The following is a 16,253-nucleotide window of genomic DNA, read 5'->3' as shown; positions in this document are numbered from 1 at the left end:
GAGAGAAATCACAACACCAAAGTTCAGAATAATCCTTTCTTTTCAATCTCAGTCATATTACAATATCTCCATTTAAATGGGCAATTAACTCTTACGCAATAAATTGGTGATTTACTTATTGTTTGACTTGATACAAAAATCATTTTCTGTAAAAAAGAAAACTTGCTCACCAAAAAATGGTGATTTCTTACTTTTTTGTGCATCTATTATTAGCATGAGCAAATGGTATATTTCTTTACAAATAAACTAATGACCAAAAGGGAATTTTTTAGGGAGAAAGATGGATCTGATATAAGAACAGTATTGTAGGCTTCTGGACTGGTAAAAAAGATGCCCCTTTGTTCCAAATAAATACATAACGCAAGAACTATTCACCATGTCAAACTACTCTTCTAATCTATGTATATATTTTGGATACAAAAAATGGTTTATTATTTTAAATTGCAGAATTTTGTGTACATTGGTCATATAGGAGCATAGCAGATCATTATCCAAAATTCATACTCATGTTGAGTGGTCTTGTTGTAGCCTAGTCAAGGAGTAATAGGCCCCATTTGATCCAATTCTCAATAACTCCGAGTGTGACCCTTGTTCCACCACCTTCCCATTTTGAATAACAACTATGGAGTCAACATTCTGTATTGTTGACAAACGGTGAGCTATAACCACACACGTTCTTCCAACCATCATTTTCTCCAGAGCCTCCTGCACCAGATTTTCTGATACACTGTCTAGAGCACTTGTTGCCTCATCTAGCAGAAGGATTGAAGGATTCTTAAGTACTGCTCGAGCAATGGCTATTCTCTGCTTCTGCCCTCCTGATAGCTGCACTCCTCTTTCTCCACAGTAAGTATCGTATCCATCTTTCATCGAACTACATCACTTAAGTTGTGTTACTAAAGGCAACTATGTTTTCTATGTTCCTATTGCAAAAGGGAGGTTCAGAAGAGTAAATAGTACAAAAATTCGCATAGACTATTTACAAATGGTCATATATGTTAAGTTCATTGATTTTTACACTTTCTTGCAATAACAAATCACCTAAGTATGTTGACATCTATAATGGTCTTAAATGTCATGCGAACAATGATATCATTGGTTGATGGTGTAAAAATTGTAAAAAGCTGAAGGCATAGAAATTACTTCTATTTAAGAAAACAGAAAAAGAACTAGAGTGTACCTTATAAACTCATGAGCATTTGAAAGACGTGCTGCCTTTCTTATTTCATCTTCTGATGCATCCTTTTTTCCATACACAATGTTGTCACGTATAGTTCCTGCAAAGAGAGTTGGCTCCTGACTAACCAAGGCAATATGTGCTCTCAAACTTCTTAAGTTAAATTCCCTTATGTCACAATTGTCTATGCATATGGATCCCTTCATGGGGTCATAAAATCTTTCGATTAAGCCAATGATGGTTGATTTACCCGAGCCACTTTGTCCCACTAATGCAACTGTTTTGCCTGCTTCAATATCAAGATTGAGGCCCTTGAGAATCATTTGGTCTGGCCTTGTTGGGTACGAGAAAAAGACATCTCTAAGTTTTATATGGCCCTTCAAAGAACTTTTACACTTTCTATGTCTAGGATCTTCCGGTTCAATCTCACTTTTCCTATCCAGTATAGCAAATACTGCACTAATGGCTCTTCCACTTTTAGCTATGTCAGAAGTTGCACTTGCTGTCTCTGCAATTTGTCTACCAGTGCCCATCAAAATGAGGAAAACTTGCAAAAGATGTTTTGAATCCACCAGCTTTCGATTCAATAACCGGCCTCCATACCAAAAAGTCAAAGTTATAGATGCTGTTGTTACAAAATATGAGACTGACAAAATGGAACCCGAAATCCATGATTGCTTGATGCTCTCCTTCTTAGGGCCCTCCATAGAAGTTCTGAACAAGTTTAAAATCCTTTTCTCAGATGAAAAGGCAGCAATAGTCCTGTGGTTAACAGTAGCTTCCATTGCTAATTGACTACCTTCTCTCTGAGCCCTTCTTGCTTTCCCTGCCATACTTTTCATGAGAATGTTTTTTGAGTAGAAACATGCAATGATCAAAGGTTGCATTGCAATCATGACTATTGCCACCCTCCACGTAACAATTAAACTAAGTACAAAAGCCAACAGAGCCATAACAGAAATATTAACTATCAATGACATTCGTTCTGCAACAAGGGATTTGACCAAGTTGGCTTCAGTTGCCAAACGAGCACAAATTGCTGCACTTCCGTTCTCCTCTTGATCAAACCATCCCATCTCAAAAGTCAACACCTTCTCTAGCAAATTTTCTCGCACCCTTTTTAGCAAACTCTCCCCCATAATGGTAAAATTGTAATGTTGAAGGAGGCCTGAAATGAAGTAGACAACAGCAATGCAGCAGAAGATGGAGGAGTACAACCTGATTTTTGATTTGATGAGAGAGTCATCTTTTATAAAGTAGACTGATGCAACTATTCCCAAGCAATAGGAGTAAATTGGTTGACATATTCCAGAGCCAATGGCCCCTAAACAACCAAGCAAAGCATGTCTCCACTCAGGGGAATTCATTCTCAGTAAACGCCATTGAGAGAAGTTAGCATGTGAAGATTTCTCAAAGTTTTCCCTGTCGTAGTCATCAAAGCTAGACCCTACAACACTGATTGAATATATGGGACTAAATGGTTGTGTTGAGCTAAATGCATGATGAGTTGGGCTACTTTGCCATCTCGAATTTGGACTTGTAAGATTTTCCATAGCTAAGGAAGTCTTGTTTATTGTATGCAATGCAATTTCGTTTTGACTTGTCGCTTGTTGCAGCTGTAGCATTTTTCTGTAAGCCCCTCCTTGTCCATTGTTCAGTTGGAGTAGCTCATCATGGGAACCACATTCAACGACTCTTCCTGATTGAAGAACTACAATTGAATCAGCCTTACGAATTGTTGACAGGCGATGCGCTATGATAATCGTTGTCCTGCCTCTAGAAGCTTTCTCAAGGGCCTCCTGCACTAGTCTTTCGGACTGTGAATCCAAAGCACTTGTTGCTTCATCAAGTAGCAGGATTTTGGGTTCTCTTATCAAAGCCCTTGCAATGGCAATCCTTTGCTTTTGTCCTCCAGACAACTGAGCACCGAATTGTCCCACCTAAACAACAAATTGAAATCTTCTAAGCAATCACATTGAACAAAATAAAACTACATAATTAATATGCATGAAGATTTCTTATACTGTATCAAGATTTGTATTTAGTTATCTTTAAAAGCTCTTGTTCTCAACGCTCATAAAACTATTGGCTAGTTAGGATCTTGCTAATACAAATTAAGTATGGAATGGGACAGAATTAATAGCTTACTTGAGTTTCATATCCATCAGGAAGTTTGACAATGAAATCATGTGCATTTGCTGCCTTTGCTGCCCTTATAACTCCATCCATTGAAGCTCCTTCCTTTCCAAATAGAATGTTTTCCCTTATGGATGTTGCAAAGAGAATTGGCTCCTGATTTACCAGTCCCATCTGGGACCTTAACCACTTAACGTGAAGTGTCTGTATATCATATCCATCAAGCAATATCTCGCCGTAAACAGGATCATAAAATCTTTCAAGCAAAGAGATTATAGTAGATTTGCCTGAACCACTCCCTCCAACTAAGCCTAGTGTTTTTCCTGCCTGCACCTTCAGATTAAGTCCTTGGAGAATCAGTGCATCTGGCCTTGATGGGTAACTAAACTCAACATCTTGAAATGTGATTTCTCCTCTTGCATGTGTTAAGACCTTTCCTTTTTCTCTGTAAGAATTTAGGCTTGGCACTCGATCAATCATCTCAAAAATCCGGGTAGTAGCTATTGTTGCCTCTAATATGAAACCAAGATTTGGGAGTGCACTCATCAGAGACCTGAGCATTTTAAATTCAACAGACACGGAAATTAAGCAATGAAGTCCCGGGAACAAGAGAAGCAAGTATTTCTCCAATTCAATATTAGTTATTCTTCTTATTACAAGGAATTCAAGCGTAGAGTTGAAAGTTTTATATTACAAAGAGATGAACAAGATAAACTACATATAAAAAAAGAAAGACTTACAAACTCATTTTCTTGGAGTTTTGAATTTTAAGTATCATTAGGTTTTGTATATAAAAATTTGGTTCTGATTTTGGAACCACAAAACTGGCCTGTGAGGTTAGACCTGTACATATAACTCAACCTCACAAGCCAATGTATCGGATGAGGCTTGCATACGATTATATATTTTAAATTGACTTTATTGCTGTTCAACGTGGGACTTCCAACAAATATAACATGTTTTTCCAAGAACCTCATGTTAAACTTGAAAATTTATTACTTGACAAATGGACAGAAAAGGGGGAAATTAACTCACAGTCCTCCCCAAATGATGCATATCTCAGCACAAAACACAGGACCACCACTTTCTCCTTTTGTCCTGACCAGAACACTGCCAACCCAAGATTGGAATGCCCAAGTAGCATATAGCAACCCAATGCTACCGATTATCACTCCCTTGATTTGACCTTGTTTTATGCCAATCTCCATACTTTTTTCAAGACTCGAGTTGAACGCTTGCATTGTTTGCTTCTCGCCCACATATGAATAAACAGTGCGAATTGAAGAGATTGCTTGTTCAGCTATGCTACCAGCAACTCCATATGCATCCTTCATTTTATTTCCCAGTTCTTTCATGGCCTTCCCAAATATGATTGCCGGCATGATCATCATGATTGAAAATGGAAAAGCAGCCACTGCAAGTCTCCATGAAAGGAAGAGTGCCACTATAAAGCTAGAGAAAAATGCTGAGAGGTGACCCAGACAATTGGGCACCTGCAACAAACACATACAAATGATTTACCACAAAGACTTCAACAAAACAAGGTGGAAGGTTCTATAAATAATTGAGTACGTATACCTTATCAGCCATGGTATCTTGGATTGTTTGAGCATCAGAAGTTATGGTGGCAATAACTTTGAAAGTTGTGGAAGAGTCGGTTTGCTTGTCGAAGAAACCGACCTCTTGCCTTAGGACTGATTTAAGGTATTCAGTTCTCATGCGGGAAGTTTGTCTCTCTGCAGTTCTTGTCCAACATACCCCTTCTGCAAAATAACATAATATGCATGCACTCTCTTTGAAATCAAATATTGAACTTTTTCTGTTTCTGACCAACCAATATTCAGTTCTTACTACATCAGAAATAATTATCTTGCCAAAGTGGAAAACGAATTCAAGCAATTGTCAGTTCATTGAATCAGGTCATGATATCCACTTGTCAAAGAAAAGGGGAATAATTACTTTAGCTGGACAGTTTTTTTTTTTTTTCGTAAAATGTTTTACACATATCCATGATTTGCTGCACAGTAAAAAGCACAATTTCAACAGCCCCAGTTATCATTGACAATGGAAACCAAATATCTGGAATTGCAGCAATGCTTACCTATAAAGGAGGATAAAGCAACCCCAATTGCAACACCAAGCAGCCTTAGAGCGTACTGAAAGAATGATGACAGAACTTTGTCAGATGTTTTTTAGCAAATGAAAAATTTGGAATATAAATATATATATTTATGCTGTGGAATGTCATCATAACTAACAGCAAGAAAAAGTAACGAAACCATGTCTTTGAAATTTCGCATTTATGCTGTGGAATGCTTCAGTGATGATCTCACGTACTAATTACCTTGTCTATAACCTGGTCGGGCACGGAATGTTCAGATCCACCTTCATAATCATTTATCAAACTACCAAGAACAAGCATTGTCATGGGGGTTTGTAATCCACCTCCAATGCAACCCAATGTCCCAAACAGTAACAGAAATTTGTCAACTCCATCTGCATAACGGAAAATTCCACCTTTGCTACCCATATTCTGGTGGGATTTCTATGCCTGCCACAAAGTTCTTAAATTCTTGAACACCTTGTTGTCTATCATAGGTATCTTTGCACTTGTTTCAAGTTATTGTAGTTTTCTATTTAGAGCTGAATTATGGCCATATGGATTGATTGAGCTACCACATGATTTTAACATTAATGCCGGCACTTGTTTACTAGTTGAAGTATTCCTCAATTAATTCCTTGCCACCAAGAGACATCATATTATAGTTTGACTGAACAAGACATCATATGATTATGTTATTTTGGTGTTACTTGTATAGTTTTAATCACAAGGAACACATATAACATCCAGACACCAACGACGAAGAAGATAAGTTAGAGAAAGAATCTACTCCAAAACATGATCATTGAACCTATCGATTTGTAATTCAGAGCAAGGAGTGTGGTGTGAACGGAAAAATAGTGTCTTGTAGTATTCGACTGAATTTTGGTTTATTTATGGAGTGAAAGCAACATCAAATGAATAATATAATCAATCTCACTCTCTGATGTATAGAGACTCATGTGTTATGCATTTCCTTTCACATGATGAGAATAGAAAAAGGAAAAAACTAAATATTTAAAATAAAAAAATTAAATTAATTCAAACTCACTGAAAATAAAAGTTTTTATCCATTTATATACTTTAGGATTATAATATTTTAATAATATTTTTACAACAGATTATAAATCATTACTTTATTAGTTTATATATTTGAAACTCATCAATCATAAAATATCACATAAATTATTTTAAAAAGTTGTCAAGATATAAAATAACTTTTTTTATCAAAATCGACTTAACTAATTTGAGTTGGATTTTTAATGTGTTCATCAAATACAATGCATAAGTTAGGTAATGTGATTTGATTTTTAAACTTGTGAGTCAAAATTTGTTGATGGGATATTTAATTTTATTAAAATCCTTAGTTAAAGTTGTACTTTTTTTCATCCACAAAAATTAAATACATGTTAAAAAAATTTATAACAACACTGACTTGTCATACTTGGTGACAGAAGTAGATTCTCCAAAGCATCTATAGCAGGGTTTATACCACAACTAAATGAATTATTTAAATAAAAATGATTAATTAAAATAACATTTTTCACCAAGGAAGAGGCATAAGAGACGGGGTGTCCGTACAAATGGTGTTTCCAAAGTAGTCCACTGTCCAACTATATAACGACAAAGCTTTTTAATTTATGTTATTATACGCTGCTGCTTCGTATTATTATTATTTGGATTTTAAATTTTTGGTTTAATACTGCTTTTGGTTTCTAGTTTAGGAGGGTTTGTTCAATATGGTCTTACTTTTTTTTTTCATAACAATTGATCCCATCTTTTGAAAAAACTGTTCAATTGAGTCTTTTTTGTTCATAGTGGTTTCATATTTAAGTTTAAATTATTTATTATAGTTTTTATTGTATACGATGATGACATGATTTTTAACATAACATTATCTCAGGACTATTAAAATAACATTTGGATAGGTGAATGTATGAAAGAACCTATTGACATCGTAACCAGCACCGTTAGAAAATAGACGTCGTAATAAAAAAGGAATCAATTGAACAGTTTTTTTAAAAGTGAGATCAATTGTTACTAAAAAAAGGTATGACCATATTGAACAAAACCTCTCACACTAAGAACCAAAAGCGGTATTAAACCTAAATTTTTCTCACAGAATTAAAGATAATAATAAATAAAAAAATTTAAACATTACATAAACTGAAACAGAGATTTATGTGAATATTTGGTTTAAGGAATTGATACGTGTAAGTGGCCAACCGTGTGACCTTGATTGCATCGAAAAGTATATATATCAACCACGCATGCTTCCCCCACACTTATGCTTCTCCTCGTTACTACCAAACAAAAGTTTTTCTATAGTTATTCGTTTGTGTTATAAGATTATTTGCAGAAAACAGAAAACATTCTAACATTAAAATCAGTCAAAATTGGATAGTTCAAATATTAATTATGAATAAATATAAAATTACTTACTTCTTTATTTTCTACTTATGCTTATAAATTTTGGGATATATTTTTCAATTGTAAATAATTACACTTTATTTCTAGACAGATTTAGCATAGACTAATTAACTTAACAGATAACTAATGGACTGGTTAGTCAATCATTCGATATTGAAGATGATTCTTCTGGAATCTTCACCAACAATCAATAGTCTGATATATAGTTAATTAAAAAATCATACAAAACAATATAATTTAATCAAAAATTTAAAAATAAATAAATTTAATTTTATTAATCTGATTACATTAAATGTTTTTTACTTATCATTAAATTGTTTACATCGTTTAATAAATTTTAACTTAACATCAACATAAAAACACCTTTTAACGAATCCAACAAAATTAACATTATTAACTCAAAAATAGTATTCATATTTTAAGTTTCAACATCATAATATATTAATATTTATTATAAAAGTTTAAAGACTATATACATATTTAATCATAAAAAAAATTAATATTTTTTTCTTCTCGTTATTATTTATTTGATGGAGAGTCTAAAACTTATATATTATAATGAAAACGTAACTCTAATTAAAAAAGTAACGTAACTGTTCTTATTTAGGAGAATAGAAACGTAAATGTTATTAATGCGTTTTTTTCTTTAGAGATTTTGGCTTTCAAAATTCATGTATACATATAAATAAGTATATAAGTAAAAATATATAATTTTTAATTTTAATATATATAGTTTATCATCTCAAATTTGTATATATTTATAATTTTCTTTTGCACTTCTAAGTTTTTAAAACTATGTTACAAAGTTCAACATTATATGATTGATTAATAAATGACTCATTTAACCTCTATCACATAAGAATTGATATGCAGCATTATATAGTCTTTCAATTTGTTTTTTTTATTTTAAATATTTATTTTATTTTATTTTTTACTAAAATAAGTTAATGTGGTTACTTCTCTTCATGTTTACGGTGATAATACTGTTATAACTAACAATGGGATGTGTATTTGTTGATGTAATATATATATATATATATATATATATATATATATATATATATATATATATATATATATATATATATATTGTCAATAAATCAATTTTAACTAATGAGATACTGTTTGATATTTTTATTATAAATAATTGTTGTAATAACGTTACATTTTGATTTGTTCGTTAAGAAAATCAAATTTAAAGCATTAAAAAAATGTTATAACAGAAAAGAAAAAACTATTAAACTAAAAGAATGTATGATATAAATAGTATTATACTTTGTAGTACAATTATTATAGATTAGAAAGTAACAATAAATATGCTCTTTGTGAAAATAATTTTGTTATTTTATATTAATTGAATAATTGTATCGGTTATAAGCATATTCACATTGACGTAATTTATTTGAAAAGACAAAATATCAATTAATTATTTAGTATGTATATAATTATTTTAGAATAAAATGGAAAAGAATCTGATTATAGATCAAACGTGTGATTATTTTAATTTAAAAATGTTTCCAAAATTAAATTTTAAATATACAGTCGAGGTAGTTGTTAAATATTTGAATTTTTATTATACTAATTTTCGTTTATATTCCATGAAGAATGCATACTAATTCAAACTATACAACTAAATAGAAAATAATAATGTCAAATAGGGATATCTTGATTGATAAAAAAAATAAAAAATTCTCTTACTTTAAAAATTATAGATAAACAAGAATAAGAACTTTCTGACAAAACGGCACTCAAAAGACATAAAAAGGACAACATATATTCTACCACATTTATAAAATATTGAAAATATTAATATAAACAGGAAAGAATCTGCAATATTCTTCAATATTAGAAAATATAAGTATTGTTTAATTAGTTATTTAAAGAAGTTTAGTTATTAAAGTTAATTTTAGAAGAAAAAGTGAAAGACCTTAAAAATGAGATAGAATAAATCTTTGATATATATTTAAAAAATAATTTGTAAAATGGAAATTAAATTTGAAATAATTTTTAAATTCAAATTAAAATAAAATATAATACAATAAATAAAAAAAGCTTATATTCTAAAATAATAGTACACTAAAATAAATTAATTTATGAAAGTTTTGTAATGGAGTTTTATTAAAAAGAGTGAGGTTTTGCAATGAAGTTTGAGTGGTAACATAATGTGTTAGAAATAATGTGCAATTAATGTGAGAAAGATGAAGGTGAGAAAGAAGAGAGATGATACGAGGTTTGAGATGGAAAGTGGAGATGACGTGGAGAGAATCAGGTGGTCCAAGTGTCAAAACCCCAGAGAATCAAATGAGGAAAAGAACAGGTGAAAAAAATCTGACAGAGATGTGAAGGGGTGCTGCTACTGCTGCTGCCTCCTTCTTTCTCTTTCTCTTTCTTTTCTTTAGCAGCTCAACTGAAAGCTACACAACCAAATGCACCAGAACAACATTAAATGTTCTTCTCTCTCATCAAACAAAAAAACACAACCCATAAACTATATTAATATTAACTTATTTATTTATTCAAGGGCTAATAATAATAAATAAATTTCAGGTTTGTCAGCAATGTCTTTTTCATCATCCACAGTGAAAAACTAAATCTCTGCATACATAATAAAAGACCCAGCTATGTGAACGCTTTGACAGTAATCTTTTACCCTTTGCTTTCACTGTACTAAATAAAAAGTTATCCTTTATTTGGGGTTAGACCAAATTGAAAAACTAGACGAATAAGAACTGATAGAAATTACAGACTCATTTTTAACCTTGTTCTTTTCTATTTCTATCAAACAAGATAACATACAAAAAAAAAAAACAAAAAAAAAAGTAGGAACTACACTTAAAAGTTGTATCTTTTCACTTGTAGAGTTTCTTGTATTAGTTCCTTAAGAAGTGCACTCTATAACCGACATAAACGTCGTAACTTTGAAGAACAAACGGCTATGGTTTCTATGTTGTCCATCGTTCAAGTTTTCTATCTATAAATAATACATTGAAATTCTTGAAAACGAAATTCCAAAGCAAAGTAAAACACTACATCTTAAGCAGCAGAACCTACAGGGCTACACAGGCGATTCAAAAGAGAAAATGAAATATCACTAGACTGAAGAAAAAAACATTAAAGAAAAAAAAATGAAGAAATTGGAGGAAAGGTGAGCAGTGAGCAGCAAGAGGTTCGTAGGTACGAACACGACGAGAGAGAGAGAGAGAGAGAGAACACAGGTGTGGCTCGTTGCTCAACCACCTTCTGCCTGAGCTAGCTGATGCTAAATTCATTCTATCACACATTTTTTTATCGATTCATTCACAATCACAACACTACTACTACTATTCTACCCTTCAGAGTCTTCTTCTAGGCCTCCACCACCACCAACCTCTGCATTCGTGTCATCGTCATCATCATCATCATCGCCTACGTCGCCGCTTTTGCTGCTTTCCACGTCATCACCGCCATTATCATCGCAGTTCGGAATTGAAACGGGTGGTTGGTGCTGCTTGTTGGTGCTGTTCCCCACTAAGGGAAGTGGCTCGGTGAGTTCCCTGCCATCTCGAGGTGGTGTAAACACCACTGGCAGGTAATGCTCCATCTCGCATGGGAACTTTGAGTTCTTAAAGTGCTCCTTCAATGCCTCCAAACCCTTCATTGTCATTAAACCATTCATTATGATCATTTACTACAGCCACTGGTATTTTTTATTTTATTTTATTTTTTTGCAGCAGTCTTTAGTGTCATACCTGAACTCTTGCATAGGTGACTTCACAGATTTTTCTTGAGTTAAAAACCTCCCAATGTTGAAGATGGAAGGCCTTGTAGAGTCTGAGTGTCGCCTCCGGGGATGTCATGTTCACGAACCCATATCCCACGTTGCACTTGTTGCTGTTCCAAAACACAACAACATAAATTTGCAGGGTGATTTAATTAATTAATTAATCAGTTCTGGTCAAAGGAAATGCAAAAACATACTTGAAATCGATGGGGAGGTACACGAAGTCGTAGGAGGATAGAGGCTGCTCATGGCCGTCTGCAATCTGCTCGTTGCAGTGTATGCAGTGATTATCCAGCATGTTCAATAGCAACTTCTGACTGCATCATGTCCAAAAATTTCACACAGAATATAAAATGCTTGAGAATTTCAAATCGAAACAAAAACAAATAAATAATAAACAATAAAAAACACCACATCAAACTTTAATTTATTCAATACTCATTCATACAATCATTATACTTTACAGTATTATACTTAGTAGTACATCTCGTAGCACCTTTCTCTCACTCACTCACTCTCTCTCTCTCTATCTCTATCTCAATTGGTGATTTCTGATGGTCTGAGCTCATAGTAGGAGGTAAGATAACAGGAACAGAAACAGAAGAAAATGAAGCAACGGAGTATAATTAAAATATAGAAAAAAAACGGACCTGTACTTGTTGGGAATGTTTTTGATCATGACAGTGGTTCGAGTATCTTTGGGACCAGATTCGACAATGGCATCCTCTTTAATTAGAAAGCGAGCTTCGAGTTTCTTTGCCTGCTTTCCCTTCCAGTGCCTACTTCTAGGTAGTTGCTGTGGGTGTTGTTGTTGGTGCTGCTGCTTTGTGGTTGCTACGACTAGCGTGGTCTCGCAATTCTGCTTTCTGGTAAGATTCCTCCTAGGGGGGCCACCAGCATGTGAGTGGTGCTGGTCTTGAACCCCATTTCCAACATCCCCGGTCAAAGTGATTGACCCAATTGGCTCATCGACAGAATCTTGGACCTTGACGGGACTTGGCAATGATTTATTGCGAGAGAATTGAGGGTGAGAGGTATGCAAGCGAGGAGCAGGAAAACGACGAGGCGGGGAAGGAGGGAAGGGTGGTGGTTGGGCATTGAAATCGAGAGGAGTAGTTTTGGAGGAAGGAGAGTGGTGGAAGAATTTGCGAGTGTGACCACCGGGTCTGCTGAACTCGATAATGATGGGTTTCCCGTGGATTTGCTTGCCGTTCATGTGTTTCAAGGCCTTGGCAGCGTCTCTGGTGTCGAAGAACTCCACGAATCTTTGGTTCTTTTTCCATGGTGTATCTCTCAATTCCTTTATGGGACCTATCCCCACCAAAACAAAATCAAAAAAAGCTAACCAAAGTGGAGAAACAAAAAGTCTAAGACAGAGACGTCTCAATCCCATTATTATTATTTATTCTTTTTATCACCTCCTCAGTTTGCAACAAATATAATAATAATAATAAGAAAAAACGAGAAAAGGGTTTGCAGAGATACCGAAAGGGTGGAAGAGTCGACGGAGGTGGTCGGTGGAGAGGTGAGGGTCTAAGTTGAAGACCACGAGGGTGCCTTGGTTGTGGGCGTCGGGGATGGAGGAGGAGGAGGGGAGCACGTAGTGTGCAGAGATGGGGCGGGCGGAGAGGAGGCCTGGGGAGGCGGGGGCGACCTGAGGGAAGTGGTGGTGCATGGAGCGGATGGCGGCGAAGGCGGACTCTGCATGGCGGAGGTCGTAGAAGTGGACGATGAGGATTCCGTGGCGGAGAGCTTCCGTTTGGAGGGCTCTGACGTCGCCGAAAGCCTGGAGTTCGGCGCGGAGGGCGGAGTCGGAGGTGAAGGGGAGCGGCGTGAGGAGGAGGGAACGGGTGGAGGAGGTAGAGAGGTGAGGAGGCGGAGGAGGAGGAAGAGGGTGTGGGAAGGGCAAAGGTAACGGTAAGGGTAGAGGGAGAGGAATAGGGTACCATTGGCATTGAATAATGGGGTTGTTCATGCTTGGTCTGAACTCTTCGGCTCTTGGGTCTAAGCTTCCTTCCAACCGGACAATGATTCCGGTTTCTCCCATTAGACCAACACTCAACTGAACCACTCTCTTTTCCTCCTTTCCCTCTGCTTCTTCACTTCTGTTATGTCTTTGTTTCTGTGACAGACACAGAGGTTTTCTCTGTTATTTTTGTGTTGTGTCGGAGCAAGGCCTCTGAAACGGGTTAGAAAAGAAAACCAGAGAGAGAGAGAATGGAGAAGGAAGAAAGAAGGACAGAGAGAAGACAGGAGCGAGTCACTCAGTAACTGACTCACTCACTCACTCACTCGGTCGCTGGACTGTTTTCCTCATTCTCTACTTTCCTATCGAAGGCAAAGTTGCTAAAAATGTACTTTCCCTCCCACACCATTCCATGTTATGCTTGCAAGGATTTTACTTTTTTGCCCCTCTCTCCCTCCCATTACTCTATTCTTTTCTCCATCTTAATCTGCCTTTCCAAAAATCTTCATTCTTACCATTTAGACTATTCAAAACAAACATTCAATGAGCTAATTAAGAAAATATTATTCAATTTCCTCTATTTAATATCTTTTGACTAATGTCCTTTTTTATGTTATAATATATTTATATACATTTTCAAAATATCATATTTTAATTTTATTCTTTTTTAGATTCATACTTGTAATGTAAATACTGTCTGTTGCAACGTTATTGTGTTATAATATATATAAAAAAGAGTCAAATGAGAATCCAATAAATGAAGCGTTTGACCAGAGTGATATGTTACATTTGAGTTTTGCAAAGAGTATAATCTGTTTGGGACAGCTTTTCATTAACATCTTAAAACCATGATGATTAATTAAATAAATATTAATTAAGGTTATTGATTCTCCATGAAGTTGGTTTGCTGCATAAAACAAGATATGCCAAAAGAGGACAGTAATAAATGGGTGGGATGGCTGGTTGAGTACCGTACTATTTCATGTTTTTGTATTTTCTACTGCTCATTATGCTTTTTCTGTGAACACTTCCTTACACTCTCTGAATTTTGTGACACTCTTTTTCTTAGCTATCTTTCTCGTCCCTTCATTTCATCTAGGCCCAAAATCAAGCCCGTAAGCTACCTCAATTTTTTTCCACATCATTTTTAACTAATCAAATCAACGATTAAATATCTTTCTAATCTCTAAATTTCATCACGGTTAAAAAAAAAATCATCTCAAAGAAAGGTACATTTCTATCTCAAACTTAAAAATAAATAAATATATATTTGTGACTAACTAAGTTCATTTTTTTCCTTCTTAAATTACTTTTCAAACTAATATATTTGAACCATGTCTTTATTATATGACCATCTAGTCAATCATAAAACTAATAGTAATTATAATCGAGATAGTCAATTTACAGACCAAACGACAAGTCATCAATTCGAACAATCCTAAATAGTTTTGACAGTCATAAACTGTCCGGATAAGTAAATGACAGACTGAATGATTAATCATTGTAACATCCTTTCTTAGACTGTCAATTAAAAAATTTTCAAATCTTTTTTCACTAATAAAACAACATGTGATACCATCACCAATCAATAAATTCAAAATTTTTATAATAAATAAGATTTTATTCCAAAAATCAATACTGGAAGTTGTTCAAAATATAATTCAAAAATAACATTATTTTATAATACATTTATAAACTTAAGTTTTTCTTAAGACGATTCCTCGTTCTAAACAGCTCTAACATCAACTGTAATATTATCTCTTATTGTATAATAACACGAGTTATATAATCATTACACGAATAAAAACAAATAAGGGTTAACTAACAAAAAAAAACATAAGATGAATATATACCATACTCATACTCACTCACACTGCGTAATCAATCATTACAATTCATGCATTTCAACCTCATCTATGAAATCAACATGTCGTATTACTACCACTATAGTAATACTAAAAAAATATATCCTTTTCCCATAGATAGTCTTCCTATCAAAGCAAATCGATTCAAATCATTCTACTCTCACTATGAAAAATATAAACTAATTACAACTTTACATTAAATTTAAAACTAAAATGCATTTAACCTTAATATGAATGGTAAAGAAAGATGAATCCATGAAAAGTGATTTACTTGAATTGTGGAAAAGACAGTTAAAATAAGAATGGTGTCTCGTTACTTGGAGACAAGTGTGGATGGTTGGGATTACTAATAAAGAAAAGGGAATTTGAGTTGCCATTAGCAGTGGGTATATGCTCCAACACACTACGATCAGTTTAATAATAATTGTCTCTTTCACTGAGTTAGGATTCCAATATGCTCTGAAAGGTGAGATTTCTCAACCATTTGATTCTTTGCATCACACTGCCTCCATCTTCCACGTCTTCCATTGTCCTTTTCATTATCCTTTTATTATTTTTCTTTATACTTCTTCCTCTTTTTTTCTTACAAAAGCTCATGCAAGCATTATTCCTTTTTTCTCTTCAATTTTAGTTACAAAAGGTTTCTTTTTCGTCTTTCTCTTTTAATACGTTAATGTTTTTAACCAAGAGAGTCTAAAATATAAAAGTCGTTTTTTTATATTATAAATGTTAAATAATTTTTATATTTATGAAAAAAATAATAATATTTTTTATACAATTTCATTTGATATTATTACTTTTACTTTTTTTCCTTTCTA

At 33.9% G+C, this 16,253-nt stretch overlaps 2 protein-coding genes across 3 annotated transcripts; both read right to left on the bottom strand.

The window, feature by feature from the left end:
• Nucleotides 1-319: 319 nt before the first annotated feature.
• Nucleotides 320-5,909, bottom strand: LOC106776571 (ABC transporter B family member 15). 2 transcript variants are annotated; one of them, XM_014664057.2, is made up of 7 exons: nt 5,658-5,908; nt 5,415-5,469; nt 4,892-5,076; nt 4,349-4,806; nt 3,326-3,866; nt 1,181-3,117; nt 320-874 (listed from the first exon to the last, which is right to left on the bottom strand). In XM_014664057.2, exons 1-7 carry the CDS (start codon nt 5,841-5,843, stop codon nt 505-507), a joined length of 3,732 nt encoding a protein of 1,243 aa, XP_014519543.1. In that variant the 5' UTR covers nt 5,844-5,908; the 3' UTR covers nt 320-504. The 2 variants fall into 2 exon arrangements, with proteins under 2 accessions (XP_014519543.1, XP_022634554.1); XM_022778833.1 differs by having other exon boundaries at nt 807-923; nt 5,658-5,909.
• A 4,790-nt stretch (nt 5,910-10,699) lies between these two features.
• Nucleotides 10,700-14,084, bottom strand: LOC106755897 (protein terminal ear1 homolog). The gene is made up of 5 exons (XM_014638124.2): nt 13,090-14,084; nt 12,255-12,915; nt 11,802-11,921; nt 11,573-11,714; nt 10,700-11,475 (listed from the first exon to the last, which is right to left on the bottom strand). Exons 1-5 carry the CDS (start codon nt 13,649-13,651, stop codon nt 11,170-11,172), a joined length of 1,791 nt encoding a protein of 596 aa, XP_014493610.2. The 5' UTR covers nt 13,652-14,084; the 3' UTR covers nt 10,700-11,169.
• Between the last annotated feature and the right edge of the window lie 2,169 nt (nt 14,085-16,253).

The sequence above is a fragment of the Vigna radiata genome, chromosome 2 (genome assembly GCF_000741045.1).
Source record: "Vigna radiata var. radiata cultivar VC1973A chromosome 2, Vradiata_ver6, whole genome shotgun sequence".
Lineage (NCBI taxonomy): Eukaryota > Viridiplantae > Streptophyta > Magnoliopsida > Fabales > Fabaceae > Vigna > Vigna radiata.
This window is presented reverse-complemented; position numbering and strand designations above follow the sequence as displayed.